Genomic DNA, 22258 nt, shown 5'->3' with positions numbered 1-22258 from the left:
GTCACGTGAGTCGGAAACGGATGCAGTCACGTGACCAGTCAGCTGACAAAAACAATATTAACTACAATTATTTTTTACTTTGTGGGATTAGAAATGAATGTTGACAAGTAATTTTACGGATGTAGAAGCAAAAGTAAAAAATTCTTAACATTTAAAATATTTTTTTTTGCGCGCGTACGTACGTGTGCGTGTGCGTGTGTTTGTGCGTGTGAGCGTGAGCGTGTGTTAATGTGGGTGAGGGCTTAAATTGTACTCCCACACTTTAGCAGGAGAGGGCGCCAGAACGTTTGAACACGTTCGAACATGTCGAGACGAGAATATTCCATGAGTTTTTGAGAGATTTATCAACATATCCACTTTTTCCACGAAATACTGTTTGCATTTGGCAATTTTGAAAAAGTTGCAAAGTGTTTTCCTGACGTATCATGAAAAAACTCTACCCTTTACATTCATATTTATTTTATTTTTACGTTTTTATTCATATCTTCGTGGATAAACAAAAGGTAAAATGAATAAAACAGAAGAACTACTAAAGACCACTGAAGTTAACAGTCAGTAAGATGTGGTATCTGTTATGGGAAGTCTTTTGACCATTTAGTCCATATTTTTAACCAGGATGCTACTAGTGCATGACACATGCCTACTAGTCCAGTAGCAAGGTTTAATGGTGTACATGTAGGCCAAAAGTTGCACTCGTGCGTGCTGGAATAAACATTACTAATAAGATTCAGTTGTTCTACCACTAGTACACAAAATTGTCTTAGTGAGGGCAAAGTGTGGGCTTATGTATGGACCTTAAAGTGGATATCAAGGATATTGAACAAAGCTTCAATATTGAATGAAGCTTGTCGTACTTGTAGGCCAAAAGTGTTATTAGTAGTGGAAAAACCATTAGTAATAAAAGCACAGTTACTCTATTAATGCACTTTGCTAGTGTGAACAAAGAGTGAAATCGGCCTACTACATAGACATTAAGCTGGATATACTTCAATATCAACGTACTAACTAGTGGACCAAAAGTGGCACTAGTAGTGGAAAAAACATTACTAGCAATACACAATTGTTCTTCCAGTGTGTTCAATTGCCTAATTAGTGAGCATATAACTAGAACGTGGATATTGAATAAATGCTCAAAAAAGCTCAATATCGAAACTAAAGGTGGTAGCATACAAACGTGAGTAAGGAACAAGCATCAATAGAAAGACATTTGTTCTAGACTCATTAGAGTACAAAGAGCAAACTAGTGCACGGGCCTTAAGGATATAGACAAAGTTCTGAAATTACCATCTTTCGAGAATCTCATCTACTTTGTTAGCATTAGCGACGTAGGTAGCATGGATGTAGCAGGACAGATGAGGATGTTCTCCTGGCACCCCCCCCCCTTCCCTTCAGCCCAACAACCCCCCTCACCCCCCAAAAGACACACAGACACCCCCCGTCAGGCGTTCCTGAAAGTCAACAATAAAGTTGGTTTCCAGTAAGACGGATACCTTCACTAGTGCTACTCATCGCCATGGAGACCCCAAGAAGCCACGGACTGCTGGTGGCCACCCATGCGGGGGATGAGGAGGGGCAAGGGGGAGAGGCAAGAGGTGGGCTCACTGTGAGTGTAAATGTGACACGTTAGACAAGCGCAATATTTTAGGTTTTTTCATTGACTCCTTTGTGGGCGCTGACGTCAGACGCATCCTCTTTTGTGTCGGCCATTCACGGCCCGCTTAACCTCGGCCCGGCTCTCCGGCGGCCCCTCGGGGTCCCGTTGACCCGATCAGCTAATCTGCTGCCGGGAGGCATGCGCTAAATGAACGGTGCTTTTTTGTAGTCTGCTTGTTGACTTGCAAAACGCACGGCGAGGCCTAGCATGAGACGTCGCTCGGACGACGTGTCAGTCAGCCACTTTGACATGTCACAACTTATAGTACATATGACACCGCCTAGAAAATGCATAGCTCATATAGAATGCATCTTTAAAACATAATATAGTAGTAGTAGTAGTAGAAGTGGTTGTAGTAGTACTTGTTGTAGTATTTCTAGCAGATATAGCTCATTTAGGACAAAGAGCGCATACAGCACATATGGAATGTATAGCACATATATTGTAGCATGCAAAGCATATATACAGTATCATAGAATGGATAGAAAATACGTAGAATATATATACAGAATATCTAGTAACCAGCAAAATTAGAATGACATATAGATTAAACATACAGCAAACATAAAAGATATAGAGCGGATCGCGCCTAGAACACATATACAGTATCATGTATATAATCAATAATGTATATAATATATGGACTAAATATGTCTAACTCTTTCAGAGTAAATTCTATTACATATAGACCATACAGAATGATTAGCATGTGTAGCATATACAGTATAAAACATACAGAACGTATAGGTCATATAGGCCGTAGTACATGAAAGTAACTAGAACTGTAAAACATATAGCACATATAATCTGTATATGAATGCTTGTGAAGAACATGGATGAATGCATAGTATTTATACCATAGCATGTATAGGACACATACAGTACAATCGACTGTAAATGCATACAATGTATATAAGTTGTAGGATGTGTATAATGTACACATTGTGCACGATGTATACACAGTCTACACATTGTATGCATTACGTATACATACATGGATTTATAGATTTTGTATAGTTTACATTATATAAAATGTATATCGTTTGTATTTCTGAGGAAAAACATCCAAACATGGCAGATTTCACGACCTCTGTTACCTTGTCTGCTGGCAGCCTGAGTGAGTCAGAGGTCAAAGGTTGTGCATCGCTGGGGCATGGAGGACATTGATCTTATACACACATAAAACACACACAAAAACACACGTCGTCACAATTCACAAAACAAACACACCTATATATATAAAAAAAGTTGATTTATTTTATTTGGATTTGATTTGATGTTCCTTTCAAACTTCCAACCTTCAGGAATTCTTCCAGAAAATTCTGGAAGCTTTGGAGGGTTCTGGTCATGGGTGGGCAGGACTTGACCAGAAACGTCCATCCGTCCCAGTCCCACAACCCCGCCCACTGCTCATGTCCTGCTTTTCGCATTCCTCATGGTTAATAAGTGTGTGTGTGTGTTTTTTTTGTGGGTGTCTTTATATGAATGTTTGTTTCTGCGTGCAGCTATTTACTGTATGTCTGTGTGTGTGAGTGTGTGCGTGCGTGTGAGTGTGTGTCAGTGTGTGTTTTTGTCTGTGTATCAATGTGTGTGTGTTTGTCTGTATGTACTATGCATGTGCCTGTGGGTTATTTGTGCATTCAATATGATGATTTCGATGATGGTGGTCATGATGTCATCTTGTTTCTGCCATATTGTGTCCGACATCTTCTACTCGTGTTTGGGTGTGTGTTATTTGGCTTTGACCTTGTTGTGTTGTCCATCTTGTGCGGGCTATTGTTGGTTTACACAAACACACGCAACCTAGAGCCCAATGTTACGCGTGTGTGCGTGTGCGCGCGCGTGTTGTTATCAGGCAGTGCCAGGGCAAGTTGGCTGACAGCTGGCTGATTTGTGATGTCACATGGCGGCCATTTTTTATCGTGCCAGAATCATGGGAGCGAGCCGATGGCAAGCAGGAAACAGACCAGGACGTTTCCTCGAGGCAACATGGCGACCTTTTAATACGTAATGAAATAACTTCAGCGGGCTGATGTAATGATTGACCTGTCAAGGGGGCGGGGCTTCACATATTACTCCTGTTAGCATGCTAGAGTGTTAGCAGCCCGTTGAAATATCCCCTTTCCTTGCACTCAGCAGCTAGGTGAATTGGTGGGATATACACACACTGTGGCTTCACATGCATGCGCACATTTACATGACCCACCTCAACATCCCTCGCATTTTTCATGACAACATATGACATCATCACCACAACAAATGGTGCGTGTATGTGTTTGTGTGTGTGCGTGCGTGACTAAAGTGCATGTGCTTGCAGGCTTCAGTTTGCAAACTTTCACAGCAGCCGCGTCGTAAATCCGAGGCCCCCGCCTCCCGGTGACAATGCTACCAGCCATTGCCGCGGCAACAGGCCTTCCCGGGACAAAACGTCTTTTTGTCGGTGTCTGCTTGTGTGCTGGTAATCTGATTACTCACCACACTCCTCATCTATTATGACTGGCCGGCGTGCTCATCCCCCATTGGTCAGCCGCCACGCTCACGTGACCCGCGTTCACATGGTTGCCAGGATAAACATTAGAAACTCGACTGGCGGCCATGTTGGCGTGTCAAGGGTTAGCGTTTCAGCGGCGAGCTCGTCTTACGCCACTCAGGTTACTACGGACGCGTTGGGGTGGGCGGACGGGGGCTGTGTTGGCAAGTGGACGATGTAGTGAGACAGCTATTTGGGAGTGTTGTTGGAATGTGGCGTGAGTAGAGGTTTGCCCAAATGTAGTGGACCTAGATAGTTCCTAAAATGGCTGCTGAAAATTCCTATGTAGCGTTTAGGTCCAGGGTCACCAACCTTTTTGAAATTGACAGCGTCTTCTTAGGAACTGATTAATGCGAAGGGTGACCAGTTTGATACACACTTCTGAAATGTTCCTTTCATTTGTCAAAATGGTATCATTATTAATTAAAAATAATTTGCGAGGAGGCACTAATCACGTTAAAGGGAAAAAGCCAACTCCAAAATGTTTTTACATTTACAATCAATTGGGGAATCCAGGTCCAGAAAGTAAAAATGGTGAAACAGTTTGGATTTAGCCACAGGTGCTTCTACTCGAGCTCGTTTACCTGCCGGTTGAGTAGAAGCACCTGTGGCTTACCCAAACCATATTACAATAATATGTTGTATGTGCCGACACTATTTTAATTTCATTTACGCAAACTAAAAAATTGTTTTTTTCGTCAACACTTATTTTTCACCAGACAAAAAACTAGACTAAAACCCTCATTAATAAACAATAACTGGGACTAAATCATTATACATTTTTGTCGACTAATGAAGACGAGACAAAAATGTATTTCACTCAATAAACTGGACTAAAATCCATTGACATTTTAGCTTTTTAACAAAAACAAGATGAAACTGAAACGATTTTGTAAAATCTTGTCTATGCTAATCTGTCCCTGTAACGCTGTCATGTGACGGACACACACCCTTTTAAATCTGAAATCTCTAGCGAGTGCCACATCCACAAACACATGGGACAGACGAGAAGAAAAATGATAGTTATAACGTGACATTAATCCAACAGCTATAACATTCTTACAGTTATGCTAACTAATGCTGGCTAACCTACTAGCTCGTAGCATGGAGCCATAGTGGCCACTTATTGATTTTTAAATGTGTGTGAAGTTGTTTTTCCATCAAAAAGATCAGGGAAATTTTTTTATGTGAAATAGTTTTAGATTGAAAATGTTCAACATTAGCAGCTGACAATATATATATATATATATGAATTGAAACTGGACTAAAACTGAGACCAAATTTAAAAATGTCTGATAAAAAATTAACACTAAACATGGCATTCTGATTAATATTGCGTTTATGGAATATGAGTTAGGCAGCAAAATCCACCCATTTTTTATCCATCTCAGGGGGCGGCCATTTTACCACTTGATGTTCACTGAAAATATGATCATAGTTGCGACCAATCATGGTTTTCAGTGAATCATTTCAGCCTAAAGTCAACTATATATTCCGCGAGACTGAAATCCCAACATAGTGATTGAGGAGTAGGGAATGTTGTGCGTTCCAAATCCTTCACACATTCCTGACTCCGTGATCACTATAACACGTTTTTGAGTTGATATTTTAGGAAGTATCGAGGTCCACCAGTGAAATCCCGAGCATGGAATGATGCCCAATGCAGCGTGTTGGATGTCTATCACGTGTCACATGACACCACCCGTAACCTTGATGAGGGAGCACATGACCCATCTGGGGGGTCCGATCCAGGGGGGTCTCAGCTGCTGATATATGGACGCTTGTAACACACAAAAGACATGCAAGACAAAGACCCCCCCGAGGCCCACCATCAGTACCACAAGCACTAGTAGCTGCTGTGTGTGTGTGTGTGTGTCACTGTGTATACACTGTGAGTGCATGTGTGTAATGTGAATGTGTTGTATATATGTAGTGTGAAGGAATGCGTGTGTTTGTGTGTACAGGGGGATCGGGTTGGCCCACGAATAGTAAAAATCTGCATTTAATTGACATCAATTGAAATGCATTGGGGAGTGCAAACAATTGTTCCAAAAAATATGCTGATAAACATTCAATACATCCTTTCCACAATTATTGGTGGAAATTATGGGTGGGACAAATATTTCATATTTGTAAGCTTGCAGATATGCAAGTCTGCGGGTGCTGAACCACGTATATATCGTCGCTGCGGTGTGAAAAACACTTATCTCCATTTTTGTCATTAATTTTTCCGTTTTTGGGACGTCTGCATTCTGTTTCATCCCAAAAACGTAAAAATGAAAAAAAAATGGAGGTAAGTGTTTTTCACATATCAGCAAGGATACACACACAGGGATGTGTTTGTGACCGAGACAACAAGCAAAAAGAGTAAAATACATTTTTATTGTTGAAAAAAAGTAACATAAAAAAGAAAAGCGCCAATCACGAGATGTGATGTCATAATAATGTCACAGGAACAAACACAGTCGTGTGGCTTCTGCTCCTCCGTCCTTTCTGCTCGCGTTCTTATTCACGGGTCATGTAATGTTTTAATGACCTAATGTCATCGCTTTGACTGATCTTGTCTTTAAAAGTCCACAAAGTAGACAAATGCATCATTTGGCAATGCTAACAAATAACGTGATATTTGTTCAGCCTGAGGAGGCGGAGCCAAAGCAAGTATGTTGGTGTATGATTTTTACTGTCTTTGAAGTTGATCACAGTCAGACAAGAATTTGATGACTTGTGAACAAATGTGAAGTAGTTAACGCATCGGCCTCACCGTTTTGAGGTTCAGGGTACGAATCTGGGCTCTGGTAATTCAGCTTCCTTCCGTTAGCATGTTAGCTTCATTGAAGATGAAGAACTTGTCGCAGATTCCCACTCACAATCACATGGATAAGTTCTTCATCTTTAATGAAGCTAATATGCTAATGGCGATTGGCTGGCGACCAGTCCAGGGTGTACCCAGCCTTTAATCCAAAATCAGATGGGATGTTGGAGGTGTAGATGGAGGGATACATTGATTTTTGGATATACCCGTCTAGGCATCCAACAACCCAGCCATTGTTGGTTGGACAATGGATGGGTTGTTGGATGGCTGGATGGATGAAAGTATTGTTGGATGGATGGACAGATGGATTGTTCAAAGGACTGTTGACGAATGGAAGGATTTTTGGATGATAGCTTATTGGATGCAATGGTTTTTGAATGTATGTATTATGTATGTATGGATGTATGGATGGATGGACGGATGGACGGATGGACGGATGGATGGATGGATTCATAGAACGATGGAGATGGTGTTGAGCTCCAGCTCACTCACCGAAGCGGCATGGAAAAGGAATGTTGAAATGTCAACTGTCAATCATGTGATGTAAACAGGAAGTCCCGTGAGTCTCAAAAGTTTGAAGCGCGGTGTCCAGGCGACCTCAAAGCAGGGACTCCCCGGAGGGTTCGGCAAGGTCAAACAGTTGCTCCAAGTTGACGCCGGCACCACAAAGGAAGTCGCCGCGCTCCGGATCCGCCTCATCCTCCGGCCAGGGGCTCTCCAGGAAGGCCGAGCCCAGGAAGGATTTTTGCGACTCGGCCAGTACGTCCGCATCCCCTGCGGGTGTTCCGGCCCGCACGCTCAGCTCTTCCTCTTGGATGACGGGGCCTAGGGGGTCGCCGGCGTCCAGGCAGAGCTCGCCGCTGAGCGCAGAGTCCAGCAGAGCATCCCAGTCGAAGTCGCCCTTGAGGGGGCCGCTCTCTTTCTGTTCGTCCACGGGGAGCAGCGGGGATCCAGAGCGGCGGGGGGTCTTCCCTCCGCCGCTCCTGCGGCCTGACTTTCTCTTGGCACCGCCACGTGGCGCGGGCCAGGACCCCAGCATGGTGCCCTCAGCCAGGCGAGGGTCCCAGCTCTGCTCCGTGGCCTCCTCAAACTCCCGCAGGAGCCGCTGGGACTGGTCGTCGGCGCGCAGGGTGCACGCAGGACTCCCCGAGGGGGGCGGCACGGCGATCCCCAGCCGGCTCTGCAGCGCCGGGTTGATCCTGACGGGTGGCATGCGACGCTTCTTGTAGGCGCCGCTCAAGAGGCGCTCGGCGTACTGCGGATCAATCTTCCAGAAGCCTCCCTTGCCCGGTTCGTCCTTCTGTCGAGGAACTTTGATGAAGCACTTGTTGAGCGACAGGTTGTGGCGGATCGAGTTCTGTAATGACACACGGCAGACCCTTAGCTTAGCTTAGCGTCACAGCTACAAAAAAGGCAAACAAATGGACTTAATGATGTTCTTCATTCTCCATTCAACTATACAAGCCACTATATAAAAATTAATAGTTGAGAATGAGTGTTCATTCACTTTTTGGGGAGTCAGAAGTGAGTGAACGCTTCTTCCCAAAGTAGATTTGAATGCATATTTTCTAAACAATCTAGGTCCATTAAACAAAATCCTCCCAAAATATTGTAATAGCCTCATCATGCTAAGTGAGCTAGTGCAGTAAAGCAGGAAGTATGAACTCCACCCAATTAGTATTCATGCTCCGAAGCTGCCCCCCTTTCCCCACCATGTCCCTCCTCCCTCACCAGTCTAAATGGAGCTACTGACCTTTGTTAAATATTATTTGCCCCATGGTGGCGCTACAAAAACAAGCTAACGGCTTCATCAATCATTTATGTGGCAAATTAAACTTTTTGTTGAAAAGAGCCAAACCCATCAAAGTCACTTCTACACGCTTGTGCTTACTCAAGCTGGACAATATCGATGTGATCTTACAGTGTGGCCCACTTGTCCTTGTGGAGCCATTTTGGAGGGCCCCGCAACTTTACCTCTTTTTGAGGGTCAAGACTTGATTTTATGTTTAAATTGAGTTATGGTTGAGGTTAGGGTAAGGGTTGTGGTTAGGCAATCATTTGTGATGGTTGGGGTTAGGATAAGGGGGCATAGGCCTCACGACTCTGAAGTGTTCGATTTAGGTGAACGTATGTTTTTTTTTTATAGGTTTTAGATGAACTAATACATACACACTCACACGCACGCACATGCACATACAAAATAAAAATTTATTAAAAAAATATATTTAAAAAAAAGAAAAAAAAAGAGAGCAATGATGATGACATCGGTAAAATTACCGAATGAACTGAGCTCTCCGGAAAACCCCCAAAAAAAAAGGATAAGGGGCATAGGAAATGCATTATGTCAATGGGATGGCCCCACAAAGTTAGTACCACAAACTTGTGTGTGCCATCTTCGCGTTTGCCTTCATGGGTCAGCCATTTTGCATACCTGCCAGGTGGGCTCTGCGTGTTTGAAGTAGCAGAAGTTGTCAGTTATCCACTTGTAAATCCCGGCAAGCGTCATCTTGCTGTGTTTGCTGTGCTTCATGGCCATGCAGATGAGGTGCGCATACGAGTATGGCGGCTTGACGCCTGCGTCCGTCTTGTAGTCGACCTCATCCGGGCAATGCCCGCGTGCCACGATGGCGGGCAGCGGCAGCAGGCGGCTGTAGGCGGCCGCTGTGGGTTTTCCGGGTGTGAGCGGCGGGCCCGCCGAGGCCGGGTCGCCCGCCAACGGGGAGGCGGGTGCCTCCCAGCCCAGAGGATGGCAGCGGTGGGGGGGTGGCGGCCGACCAGGAGGGACGCCGCCCCCCGCGATGGAGAAGTCCTGCAACCACTGCAGGCTGGTCAGGCTGTCGTCCAAAGTGGCACCGGCCCAGGTCGCGCCCGCATCCGCGCCTGCCTCTGCGCCCGCCTCCGCTTGGGCCGCCACCGCCACCAGAACTTCCTCCAGCCCCTCGGACTCCTCAGGACCCACCTGGTAGCACGACTCCATGCTCATCAGCACCGTGACGATCGCCACTCGTCTTCACCTTTGCCAGCCTCAACTCGACTGCAAACGTACGACATGGTCAAGTGAGTGAGTTAGCATATGAATGAGCAAACACAGTGAGTGAGTGAATGAGTGAGTGAGTGAGTGAGTGAGTGAGTGAGTGAGTGAGTGAGTGAGTGAGGGAGGAAGGGAGGGAGGGAGCGAGGGAGGGAATTAACACAATGAGTAAGTAAGTGAGTGAATGAGTGAGTGAGTGAGTGAGCGAGCGAGCGAGTGAGTGAGTGAGTGAGTGAGTGAGTGAGTAAATGAGTGAGTTAACACAACTAGTGAGTAAATGAGTGAGTGAGTGAATGACTGAGTTAAGACTGTGAGTGAGTGAGTGAATAAGTTAACACAGTGAGTGAGTGAGTGAGTGAGTGAATGAATGAGTGAGTAAGTAAGTGAGTGAGTGACTGAGTTAACACAATGAGTGAGTGAATGACTGAGTTAAGAGTGATTGAGTGAAGACAGCTAGTAAAGTTAAGTGAGGGAGTAAATGAGTGAGTTAACGCAGTAAGTGAGTTAGTGACTAACACAACAAGGGCGTAAATGAGTTAACACAGTGAATGAGTGAGTGAGTGTGTTCACACAGTGAGTAAGTGATGACTGAGTTAAGACTGTGAGTGAGTTAGTTAGTGAGTGAATGAGTGAGTGAGTGAGTGAATAAGCTAACACAGTGAGTGAGTGAGTAAGTGAGTGAGTGACTGAGTTAACACAGTGAGTAAGTGAATGACTGAGTTAAGAGTGAGTGAGTGAAGACAGCTAGTGAAGTTAGTGAGTGCGTAAGTGAGTGAGTTAACACAACGAGTGAGTGAGTAAGTGACTAACACAACGAGTGAGTAAATGAGTTAACACAGTGAGTGAGTGAGTTAACACAGTGAGCGAGTGAATGACTGAGTTAAGACTGTGAGTGAGTGACTGACTGACTGACTGAGTTAATACAAGTGAGTGAGTGAGTTAACACAGTGAGTGAGTGAGTGAGTAAACACAGTGAGTGAGTGAGTAACCAGTGAGTGAGTGAGTAACCGGTGAGTGAGTGAGTGAGTGAATGAGTGAGAGGGTGAGTGACTGATTGACTGACTGACTGAATTACTGAATTACTGATTGAGTGAGTGAGTGAGTAAGTGAGTGAGTTAACACAGTGAGTGAGTTAACACAATAAGTGAGTGACTGACTGAATGACTGAATTACTGAGTGAGTGAGTGAGTTAACACAATGAGTGAGTGAGTTAACAGTGAGTAAGTGAGTGAATGACCAAGTTAACACAGTGAATGAGTGAGTGAGTTCACACAGTGAGTGAGTGAATGACTGAGTTAAAACTGTGAGTGAGTGAATAAGCTAACACAGTGAGTGAGTTAACGCAGTGAGTGAGCAAGTGAGTTAATGAGTTAACACAGTGAGTGAGTGAATGAGTGAGTGAGTGAGTGAATGAGTGAAAGAGTGAGTAAGTGAGTAAGTGACTGAGTTGACAAAGTGAGTGCGTGAATGATTGTGTTAAAGCTATGAGTGAGTGAGTGAGTGAGGGAATAAGCTAACAGAGCGAGTGAGTGAGTTAACACAGTGAGTGAGTGAGTAAACACAGTGAGTGAGTGAGGAACCAGTGAGTGAGTGAATGAGTTAACACAATGAGTGAGTGAGTGAGTGAATGAGTGAGAGAGTGAGTAAGTGACTGACTGACTGAATGACTGAATTACTGATTGAGTGAGTGAGTGAGTAAGTGAGTGAGTTAACACAGTGAGTGAGTTAACACAATGAGTGAGTGACTGACTGAATGACTGAATTACTGAGTGAGTGAGTGAGTAAACACAGTGAGTGAGTTAACACAATGAGTGAGTGAGTGAGTTAACAGTGAGTGAGTGAGTGAATGACCAAGTTAACACAGTGAATGAGTGAGTGAGTTCACACAGTGAGTGAGTGAATGACTGAGTTAAAACTGTGAGTGAGTGAGTGAGTGAGTGAGTGAATGAGTGAGTAAGTGAGTAAGTGAGTAAGTGAGTAAGTGAGTAAGTGAGTAAGTGAGTAAGTGAGTAAGTGACTGAGTTGACACAGTGAGTGAGTGAATGATTGTGTTAAAGCTATGAGTGAGTGAGTGAATAAGCTAACAGAGCGAGTGAGTGAGTTAACAGTGAGTGAGTGAGTGAGTGAATGAGTTAACACAGTGAGTCAGTGAGTGAGTTAGTGAAGACAGCTAGTGAAGTTAGTGAGTGAACAGCAAAGTGGTTGAGTGAAGGAGAACGTAACTGAGTGAGAGAATAGTAATTTAAACGGAACAAGGTTGATTAGGAATGAGTGAATGCGTGAGTCGACTAACATATTTAAGTGAGAGAAAATGTGAGCAAGACTGAATGTGTCAGTTAAGCGAAATAAAGTGAGGGAGTGACGAAGTGAGAACATGAGAAGTGAGAGAGGAAGAGTGAGAACGTGTGAATGAGAGCGTGAGGACTCATTTGAACACAGTCAGTTTCTCTTCACACCTGCGCGCGTATAGACGCCTCGCTTACAACAAATAAATGTCGCGCACATGGTTTTCAATTCAATTGGAACTTTGAAGTCATGTTAAATTATATTCATATATTAAACTTATTAAATGTGTCGAAAATTCTGTAACACAACAAATATTTGCACTTTTTCACATCGAGTCACCAACACAATAAAACATAATCAAAATGATGAAACGATATAAAAAAAGAATAAAAATGTGATCTTACCTACAGTCCAGAGTCTCTCCTCCGTGTGAATTGCGCGCGCGCCTCCTGCCTGCGTGTACGTGCGTGTACGTGAGCGTACGTGCATGCGTGCGCGAGGGCAACCAAAGAGCCACGCAAGGAAACGAAGACGACGCGCAGCTCGCAGCCCCACTTTAATACCTGAACACGTAACCCAAGCAACGGCGGTCGCGCCCCCTTGTAAACAATCTGCTGCACGCCCATTGGCCGCCCGTTACCGTGGAGACACACGAACGCGGCACGCTTACTATCTCTCTATCCATCTATCTATCTATCTATCTATCTATCTATCTATCTATCTATCTATCTATCTATCTATCTATCTATCTATCTATCTATCTATCTATCTATCTATCTATCTATCTATCTATCTATCTATCTATCTATCTATCTATCTATCTATCGATGATCCGTTTCTTTGTGAGCGTCCTATTCAGTCAGTTGAACCTTTTTGTTTGTCTTTCCAACGTACATTCCTTCACACGTTGTAACTTTCAACTTCCACCACAAGAAGTCCACTTTATAGTTCCACGAGACTGACATTCTTTTCTTTCTTTTTTAAGATGAAAATGTTGCTTGAAACGTGTATTCGGTATTTTGGTGGTCAAATTAAATCACCCACCTTGACGATAACTTAAAACGACGTATTCTTCCGTGTGACGTCGCGCTATCTATGCTGTGCTGTGTTGTAATTAACATAAAAACAATTACAGCGGGAATATGCTTTAATTGTTGGCTGTATTTTTTATACCGTACATTGTCCGCTGATATTGAGATGTAATGGTCATTACTGAACAAAAGGGGGCAGTACAGCCCAACTTTTGTTTGATTGCTCGTTTGAGAATTCGCTTTTAAAACACCTTACACCTCCTAGTTCATTTGTGTACATTATTAATTATGTACAATTATATGTTTATGTAGAATCTCTTGTTAAAAATAAGAAAAGTTAACGTACAGTGAAACTTTTGCTGTGACCCTTGAAAGAGTTTAAATGTGCTTGAATGTTAATAGTTTCGTTGTAGCTTACATTGTATGTTATGATTCCTATTGTACTCTTTGCAATACGATACTTTTGAATGTATGTAAAACTGCATTAGTTTTTTAAAAAAAAGATGCCGACGAAAGGGATGAAGCAAAACCCCCCCCATTAATTTTACATTATTTCAACTAATTATTTAATACGAACGCGTATTGCTGCCACAGAAATAAAAAGTTCAGTATCACTTTAAAGTTCACGTTTTAACATGAAATTGATAACGTAAAGAGTGTTTTCTTGAATAATGTGTTTTTGTCATTTGTCATATTTTTTTCCTGTTTTTCAGGGAAATTTCTTACAATTTTTCCAAATATGTTTTTTTCTGTTTTATTGAGTATTTGTATTGCAGTATTTCTGATGTCTGTTTTTCATATTTTTTTTATTTTTAGTGTTTTTTTTTTTAGATTTTAAGTCTATTTTTTTTTCTGTTATTTTCTCCCCTTAAGAGCATTCGTTCCTTTTCGAGAGAGTTCGTAAAAGCCCCAAGTCACTATTCATTTCCTTCAGGCCCCAAATGAATTATTTTGCCAAATCTATGTACTGTAGTAAGAAGGTAAAAGATTTAAGGATGCAGTCGTGTCAGTCTGTAGGTGTGAGTAATGTGACTCCCTCCAGGCACTCAACGTTTGCTTGATTGTTTGTTCACTACAGACAAATAAAATGTATTTACATGCTGTTAAATTTGGTGTCTGGTTTCGCCTTCCTCTCAAGATGGCGTTCTCCTTGCTGTTAGTGTTAGCTGCACTTGCTAATATATATATATATTTTTTTATTTTCTTTTTTTTTCTTTTTCTTTTTAAAAAGAGCTCAGTATTGTTCATTCGGTAATGTCATCATCATTGCTCTTTTAAAAAAATATATATTATTTTTTTAAAATATATATATATATATATATATATATATATATATATATTTTATTTTTTTATTTTTTTTTGTATGTGGGTGAGTATGTGTATGTGCGTGCGTGCGTGTATTTGTTAGCTCACCAAAAACCTATTAGGAAAAATCCCATACCGTTCACCTAAACCGAACACCGCCGTCAGGAGACCCGAGGGGACCAAAGAAAACCAAGGAAGGTGAAATCCAGCACCGACCAGACACCACCCACCGGGCCACCCACCAGAATTCTTCCCCAACCCCAGAAATATCTAAATTCCAACAAATCCCCCCCCAAAAAAATCAGGGAGACCTCAAGAGACCGAAGGCGAGACTGAGGAAAGGAATGAAGGACAGACGAAGCCGAGTGAGATCCACAGACACCAGCCTCCACCGATTCAATGACCTGAGGAAGAAGCAGATTGTGTCTGAGTTTCGATAGATGCTGGTGTGGTGGATCTGGCATGCATGAAAATCTCCACCAAAGAGGGGAGCCGTCGACCCCTGCAGAGCAAGCGCAACACCTCAGGGCCCCCCAGGCCGCGGCAGCGCCAAAAAACGACCCCCGGGCCCCGCCAGGGCCACCGGCCGGAGAGCAAACCCAGGAGCAGGAGCGCCCCCCACCCCAACACGGCCCGCGCCCCCGGCCCAACGCAGCAGGACGGGGCACTGCAGGCCCGCCCACGCCCAGCCAGGGGGGGACAGCACCAACAGAATTAACCCACTGGCATGCCGTGAATCCGAATATCAACCCTTAGTGCCCATCGGAGGCGAATCCGCTCGATCCCGCTGGCAGCAGCCGGGTTCCTGACTATATAAACACAACCATTAGTTACAAATTGCCAAATACAGAAACATCAATGCAAGTTATCACGCTGCGGTGGCTCTCGCTAACAGGCAGAATTAAGTAACCAGGTTTAGGTTAAAAAATTCTATATACGTAGACCATGTTTCTTTAAATTTTGACATTTGGTTTTTATTTGAGGCAGATATTTTTTCCATTAAAATGTGATTTATGAGGAGGTTAGACCATTGGTCGATATTCAGAGTTTGTTTATTTTTCCAGTTAACAAGAATTGGGTTTTTTTTGCGATAGTAAGGGCTACAAGTGTAGATTGAAATTGTTTATGTGGTAAGTCAGTTGTTGTTAAGTCACCTAGCAAACACAAGTTTGGAGAGAACGGTATCCTACAGTCCAAGACGGCGGAAAGTTTTTCTAACTTGCTAATATTTGAAGCAGAAAGTCACACTCACAATTAATTCACTTAGTTGTAAAAAACGCACATGACAGGGACAACAACGTCATGGCATAATGGCAAGTATGGTTTATTTTTTGTGCTCTACTATAAATGTGGTAGTAGAGCCGGTCGACGGCGCAAGAAAGGTTGCAGACCACAGATCGAGCTAGGTTTACCCCTTTAGTTTTTTTCCTGATTGATGTCGTAAAATGCATTGAGTAAGAAGAATGCAATATATTTTTATTTAATCTTTATTTCTTCAGGTATGGATGTGTAGAAGAGATTTAAAACAAAGCAAAAATGGTGAGCAGATAGCATTTTACCAACCCCGAAATACTAGCGTAATGCGAGTGTAGACAGAGTTCGACGAAAATGCTTCAATTTCCTGGTTTTCGGAATCAATTCACTCCTGCAGAAGACATTACAGGACATGAATTGTCAATCAATCAATCAATCCACTTTATTTTTATAGCACATTTAAGAAATGAACAGGCAAAGCCAAAGTGCTGTACATAAAAATAGGAAAATAAGATAAAAAGACATGGATAAAAATAATAAATAAAGTAAACAAGTTAAAGCCAGTTTGCTATATTGTAAATGCTATACAAGATATCTTACTATGTGTTGAAGTCCAGAGAAAAGTAGTCGTGATTTGAAGACCGGGTGGCCTGTCTGACACTTAGTGGTAACTGCTTTCACAGCTTAGAATAAAATACAATAACTCATTGAGATTAAATTCGCAAATACTCAGAACAACCATGAAATGATTTATGAAAGTAGCAAAAAGTACATTTTTAATTCTGTTACATAAGCTGTTTTGTAGTGTGCTTCATCTTTTTCACTGATTTCCGTGACGCCTCTCGGGAAAAGTGCACATTGCAGGATTTCCACACGCCGTCAATTCTCAGTAAATCGTGCGTCTTTGGCACTTCCGCTTGCTTGCTTCCTTCCTTCCAAGTGTCCTGAGGTTTTTACACCTATGAATATAATTTGTTATATTCTGCACACCCTTTTATGACACGAGATGTGGATGCTTTCAAAATAGACCAATCCATCTAAGTCGGCGCACACCAGCCATCGTTTCAAGTGCCTCCCTCCAAATAAAGTTCATCAGTTCTAGTAGGCGTGTCACAACATCATGACAACGGCGTGCAGCACCACGGCGAGTACCGAGAACCGACTGAGGTAGCTGAGGAGGGACGGCGCAGGCGAACTGGCGGAGTCGTCAATATCAGCAGCTTCGGCAATGTCATTGGAGGGGAGTGCATCGGTGTTGGGGGGGGCATCGGTGTTGGGGGACAAAAAGTCCCCCACAACCTGCATCAGGAAGTCGTTGAAGCTTCGGAGTCTGGACAAAACCGTAAGTTGGTTCTGTCGTAGCTCTTGGCTGGCGTTGCCGCTGCTGTTGGCCCTCAGCACCGCCGCCTGGTACCAGGACTCGCCCAGCTGACACATCAACGGACCGCCCATATCTTCCTGCAGGGACGCAAGTTACAAAACAGGAAGTCACAAGATGAAGCCGGCCCCCATGTGAAAGGTAAAGTGGTGAAAGTCACCTGGTCCAGTGCCAAAGGTTCCATACAAATGCTGTCAGCGGACGACGCATTACCACAGTCCACCAGCGACGTCTGGAACTCCTGCAAGGCCTGATCCTCTACGGAGACAGACGGAACCAAGACGACGATGTGAAAATGCCAAGCGGTGACGTCAGGAAGACACCCAATGAAGTTAACGTGCGTTCTTTAGAGTAGTGCACGTACCTCCTCCTTGGCCCGCGCTCCATCCGGCGGCCCAGCATGTGGACCCCGTGGCGAAGGTCTGCCCACTGTCCATGCAGATGGGCTGGATGAAATTGGATAGCGCCGGCCGGGACGCCAGACGCAGGACGGCCACATTTGGACCGGACAGCGTGCTGGTTGTGATGTTGATAACGCTCACCGCCATCTCAAAGCTGTTGGTGCCGTTCTGCCTGGAGCGACCCAGGAACACCGTCCAATCGGACGGCGTGCTGGACCTGCGCATGACAAGGCCAATAAGCAACGGGCCGTGAGGCTCACGAAATGTGTGCATGAGCTGACTTGACGCCTTACTGCGCAAAGCATTGTGCGGCGCTCAGCACGGTGTCCTCAGCCACCAGCGTGCCGCCGCATACGTGACTCCCATTCCGGTGCAGACTCGCCATCCAGGGCCAGATGCCCGGCGCGGCCGTCGCCGACCCGTTGCCTGACAGGCGCGGGTTCAACGGGGCACGCCCGCACAACACCCCTAAGGAAGGCAAGCGTCACAGGATAATTTTTTTTATTGGTCTACAGCTAAGACATGATAACCTGAATCGGAAGGAATTCCTTCGTTTTGGTTTTGTCAAACTTATCAACGTCATACTGAACTTCAGGTGTGGCAGCAGTACACTTCCATGATTTAGCAGTCCCAAAGACGCGTTAACAACTATTTTCCAGCTAACTTTAAAGAGGACGTCAACCCAAACATTTTTTTTTTACAATAATATGTTATTTGCACCATCACTAGTTTGATGACATCACAGTTGCTCAGGTTTCAGGTAACAACCAATCACAGCTCAGCTTCAGCAGAAAACAGTCGACAGCAAGTGGCAAAATGGCCACCCCCTGAGATGCTTAACTCATTTTCCACTAACACAATATCAACCAGAATACCATATTTAGACTAGTGGGGCTGCATATTATTGTCAAAAAGATGTTTTGGGGTTATCTTATATAACACTAATGGGTGCACATACAAAGTATTGTAAAAATTTATGTAATGTTTTTAAACATTTAAATGTTTGTCAAACTACTCACGTGTGGGCGTGGTGGTAGCAATGGTAGTCGTAGGCATGGCGGTGGTGGGCGCCGTGCCACCAATGAGGGGTGGCACAGCGAGACAGCTAACCTCCAGGTCTGAGTTGGTGCCTACGGACCTGAAGGTGACGAAGCCCGGTAGGTTGTTGCTCTCTATGTTGCTGCTGATCCAGTCTTGGTACCGAGATACCTTTGCGTAGACGCCTGGAAACTGAGGCAGGGCGCAACCTATTCCGAAGCTCACCACCCCACTCTGGACCCACACGGAGCCTTGTTTGGTCACCATAGGACCGCCAGAATCACCCTGTGGAACACCGTGTTTTCTTGTAAATTGGGATTTCCTTGTGTATTATTGGAGCTAGCCCATACTTACAAATGAAAAGAGGTGGCAAATCCAGGTTAAGAAAGTAAAAACACAGTTTGGCCTTAGCCCCTAATGCTAGCTAGCTCCCTAGCAGGTAAACAAGCACCACGGGAGCTAGTTAGGGAGCTATCTAGCTAGCACCTGAAAGTAAAAACCCTGCCACAGTTTGGCTTTAACCCATGATGCTACCTAGCTAGCAAGCTTCCTAGCGGGTAAACGAGCACCATGGGAGCTAGCTAGGGGCTAAAGCCAAACTGTGGCAGGGTTTTTACTTTCTGGACTCGGATTTGCCACCTCTGCAAATGAACTTGTTTTGACCTCACCTGGCAGGAGTCTTTTCCTCCTTCTCTTAGACCAGCACAAATCATGTTCTCTGTGATTCTTCCCGGTACGATGTAGTCACAACCGCACTGGCGATTTCCTACCACGGGAACTTGCACTTCCATCAGGTTCTGAGGAGATGGCAGAGGATCTGCAGACACACACGCAAACAATACCACGAACAAACGTCACTAACACAGCTGAGCATATGGAGGACAGTGGATGGAACCTGGCAGATGCCCACACGAAGGGTTTTGAGAGCCCAAATGCCATCAATTTCGGAACCGAGTCTCAGAGTGAACCTATTTGTGAACGTGGCCCTATAATGTTTGTATGTCAAGTCATTTTTGTAGTCGAAAAACTGTCATCAGTGTTTCTTTGCTTCACTGCCATGTTTGTGAGTGTTTACATTGCACAGACTTCTTATTCTCTGCTTTTGCTGACAACGACAGAAAGTCACCAAACGATTTGTTTTCACAGTTTACAGAATAATAATTTTTACAAAACGAACAAGAAATCGATAGTCACTCCGAGTGTCAACTGACCATTGGAGCCGATGTTTCCCCAGCCGGTGACCCAGCTGTCGGTTCCGGCAAAGAAGGTGCTCGGGGTGGCCGCCAGGCAGACGGGCCGGATGAAGTTGTTGAAGGTCACGGGCGAGGAAAGCCGCAACAGGGCCATGTCGTTGTCATTAGACCTCCCGTTGTAGGCAGGATGGATGATGATTCGCTGGATGCTGCGGCGCACCGAATTAGGGTTAGAACCCTGCTGGCTCTGACGACCTAAAAACGCCGTCACAGAGCTGGAGCTGCGCACACACACGTACACACCATGACTTTTCTTATTCCTGTTGTGTATTGTTTTATTGCTATTGGTTGTTTTGTGTTTGAGATGAATTTGTTTGTTATAATTGTTTTGTTATTAGCATCAAATGGTACTTTGGGCCAATTGAAACCCATGAAAAGCACATAAAAAAATCCTATTTATTGGATCTCGCCAAACAATTGTTGTCAAATGGCTTTCATTCAAAACTCAGTGTTCTTCCTTTTTTTTCATCACATCGTAAATGCGTGTATCTCACCTGCCGAAAAAGCAGTGTGCTGCTGACAACACCCACTCATTGTTGATGAGCGACCCCCCGCAGAAGTGTCCCCCCAATCTGTGCAGGCTGACCATCCAGGGCCACGCACCCTCGGGGGCCGCCTCCCCCCCGACGATGCGGCTGTTGAGAGGAGCCTGCCCGCACACTGAACACGCGCAAACACGCTAACGTCAATCACAGTCTTCACTTGAGTTACTCATCTTTTTAATTACATACATTTACATTTAGACAATTTAAGAAATTATCAGAAGAATAAATAAATGTGTAATTATTGTTTATAGGAGCAGGCAGGAGAGAAGGAAGGCTGCGACTCACCATCTTGTTGTGCTCGATACTCTGAAGATGAAAAAGACAGGACAAGTTGTGCCATTAGTCAGAATTCAGTGGGGTAAATTGTGCCATTGATAACTCAAGTAAAAAAAATTAAAAAAAGAAGCCGTTGCCTATTTTTTTTCCTTATCCCTATACTATATTTATGGTCATCCTGCAGATTTTAATTTCCTTTCCAATCAACCTGACGTATGCTCTTTCTCTCTTTCACTGCTCTTTCCAACTCATCAAGAGGAGTTCAAATGTATATAAAAGCTGCTGAAATATATTTTCCCACAGTGATGCCTCTTGTGCAACATTCTATTAATTTTGGGAGACACCTGTGTCATTTCTAACCTAGCAAAAAAGAAAAAGAAAAGATCATTTACATTGGAATGCCCCGAATGTTTTCCTTGTTAAAATTTTCCTTCCTTCTTTGTGTACATTAAAGCTAAATGCTAATGTGGAGAAAGAGAAGAAAGAGAATATGAATGAAAATAAAGCTCATAAAAAGTCAAGATGATGTCACACAATCAACACATCTTGACTTTTGTGTTTGGAAATTTAGCAGAGTGTGCCACGCCATTCTGGGCGTTCCAACGGACCCAGGATATTTTTTTTATCACGTGCCCCCAGAGCACCTGACGATTTGGTTGTCGGAAAGTAGTTCAAACATTAGACCGGCTAAAAGCAGGTCTAAGTTGTGGAGCAGGTGGTGTAATGCGATTCTGCTGGATTTGATGATGCTGCAGGCAGATTCTGAGCTCTGAAAAAACGGCGAGTATGCAAATAACTGAGGAATGGGTTCTCTACCCCAAAAATCCACAAATATGTAAAGCAACAAATCACAAATAGGCACGATTCCCGTCTAAATGATTTCAGTTTGTTATTGACAAAATGGAAAAGTGTAGTTTTTTTTCTTAGCAAAAGAAAAAGAGACATTACCTGAGAGCAGCAGAAGGAGTAAAAACAATGGCAGCGTCGAGACATCCATGGTCAGGAAGCAAAAGGATGCCTGACAGCCCTTGCACGCGCCAATATATACCTGCACAAGACATGCCAAGACACACAAGGACACACCCCCTTCACCTGCCGCAGGTGCCTGCTTGCCACGCCCACAGAACTTTGATGAGATCGTTTGTGTTTTCCCCCAAAGCTAACGAATGAATTCTTCTTTGTTTACTGGCAGGATGACCACGCTGCTCCACTGAACGAGAATGTGAACACCATTGTTTTTGTGAACGTGATCACAAAAACATTCTTGGCCCAAATTCCCCAACTTGACAACATCGTGTCAATATCAATGTTGAGCAGGGGCGGCACCTTCTCATCAGCATCATGGTTTCGCACACACACAAACACACACATAGAGGTAGGCACACAAGGGTGTGTGTGTGTGTGTGTGTGTGTGTGTGTGTGTGTGTGTGTGTGCACATGGCTGAATGTCTGGCTAAATGTTCA

At 44.0% G+C, this 22258-nt stretch overlaps 1 protein-coding gene and 1 pseudogene across 2 annotated transcripts; both read right to left on the bottom strand.

Moving 5' to 3' along the window:
- Positions 1-6607: 6607 nt before the first annotated feature.
- Positions 6608-12835, bottom strand: foxj1a (forkhead box J1a). Its single transcript, XM_086090075.1, has 3 exons — positions 12718-12835; positions 9428-10030; positions 6608-8353 (listed from the first exon to the last, which is right to left on the bottom strand). Exons 2-3 carry the CDS (start codon positions 9977-9979, stop codon positions 7595-7597), a joined length of 1311 nt encoding a protein of 436 aa, XP_085946201.1. The 5' UTR covers positions 9980-10030; positions 12718-12835; the 3' UTR covers positions 6608-7594.
- Positions 12836-17013: 4178 nt separating this feature from the next.
- Positions 17014-21805, bottom strand: LOC147181559 (polyserase-2-like; annotated as a pseudogene). Its single transcript, XR_015096838.1, has 10 exons — positions 21743-21805; positions 20804-20824; positions 20468-20633; positions 19932-20194; positions 19389-19537; positions 18678-19005; positions 17976-18165; positions 17646-17899; positions 17442-17539; positions 17014-17361 (listed from the first exon to the last, which is right to left on the bottom strand). The product of XR_015096838.1 is annotated as a polyserase-2-like (transcript).
- Between the last annotated feature and the right edge of the window lie 453 nt (positions 21806-22258).

The sequence above is a fragment of the Leptonotus elevatus genome, chromosome 1 (assembly GCF_054856555.1).
Source record: "Leptonotus elevatus isolate MCC_2025b chromosome 1, RoL_Lele_1.0, whole genome shotgun sequence".
In the NCBI taxonomy this organism is placed as follows: domain Eukaryota; kingdom Metazoa; phylum Chordata; class Actinopteri; order Syngnathiformes; family Syngnathidae; genus Leptonotus; species Leptonotus elevatus.
Note: the sequence above shows the minus strand (reverse complement) of the source record. Positions and strands in the feature narration are given on the sequence as shown.

Excerpts from the sequence above, each read along its gene's own strand:
- foxj1a (XM_086090075.1), bottom strand. The coding sequence starts at position 9,979 with ATGAGCATGGAGTCGTGCTACCAGGTGGGTCCTGAGGAGTCCGAGGGG. Across the intron at positions 8,354-9,427 it reads ACGCAGAGCCCACCTGGCAG|AACTCGATCCGCCACAACCT; the intron begins GTATGCAAAATG and ends GTGTCATTACAG.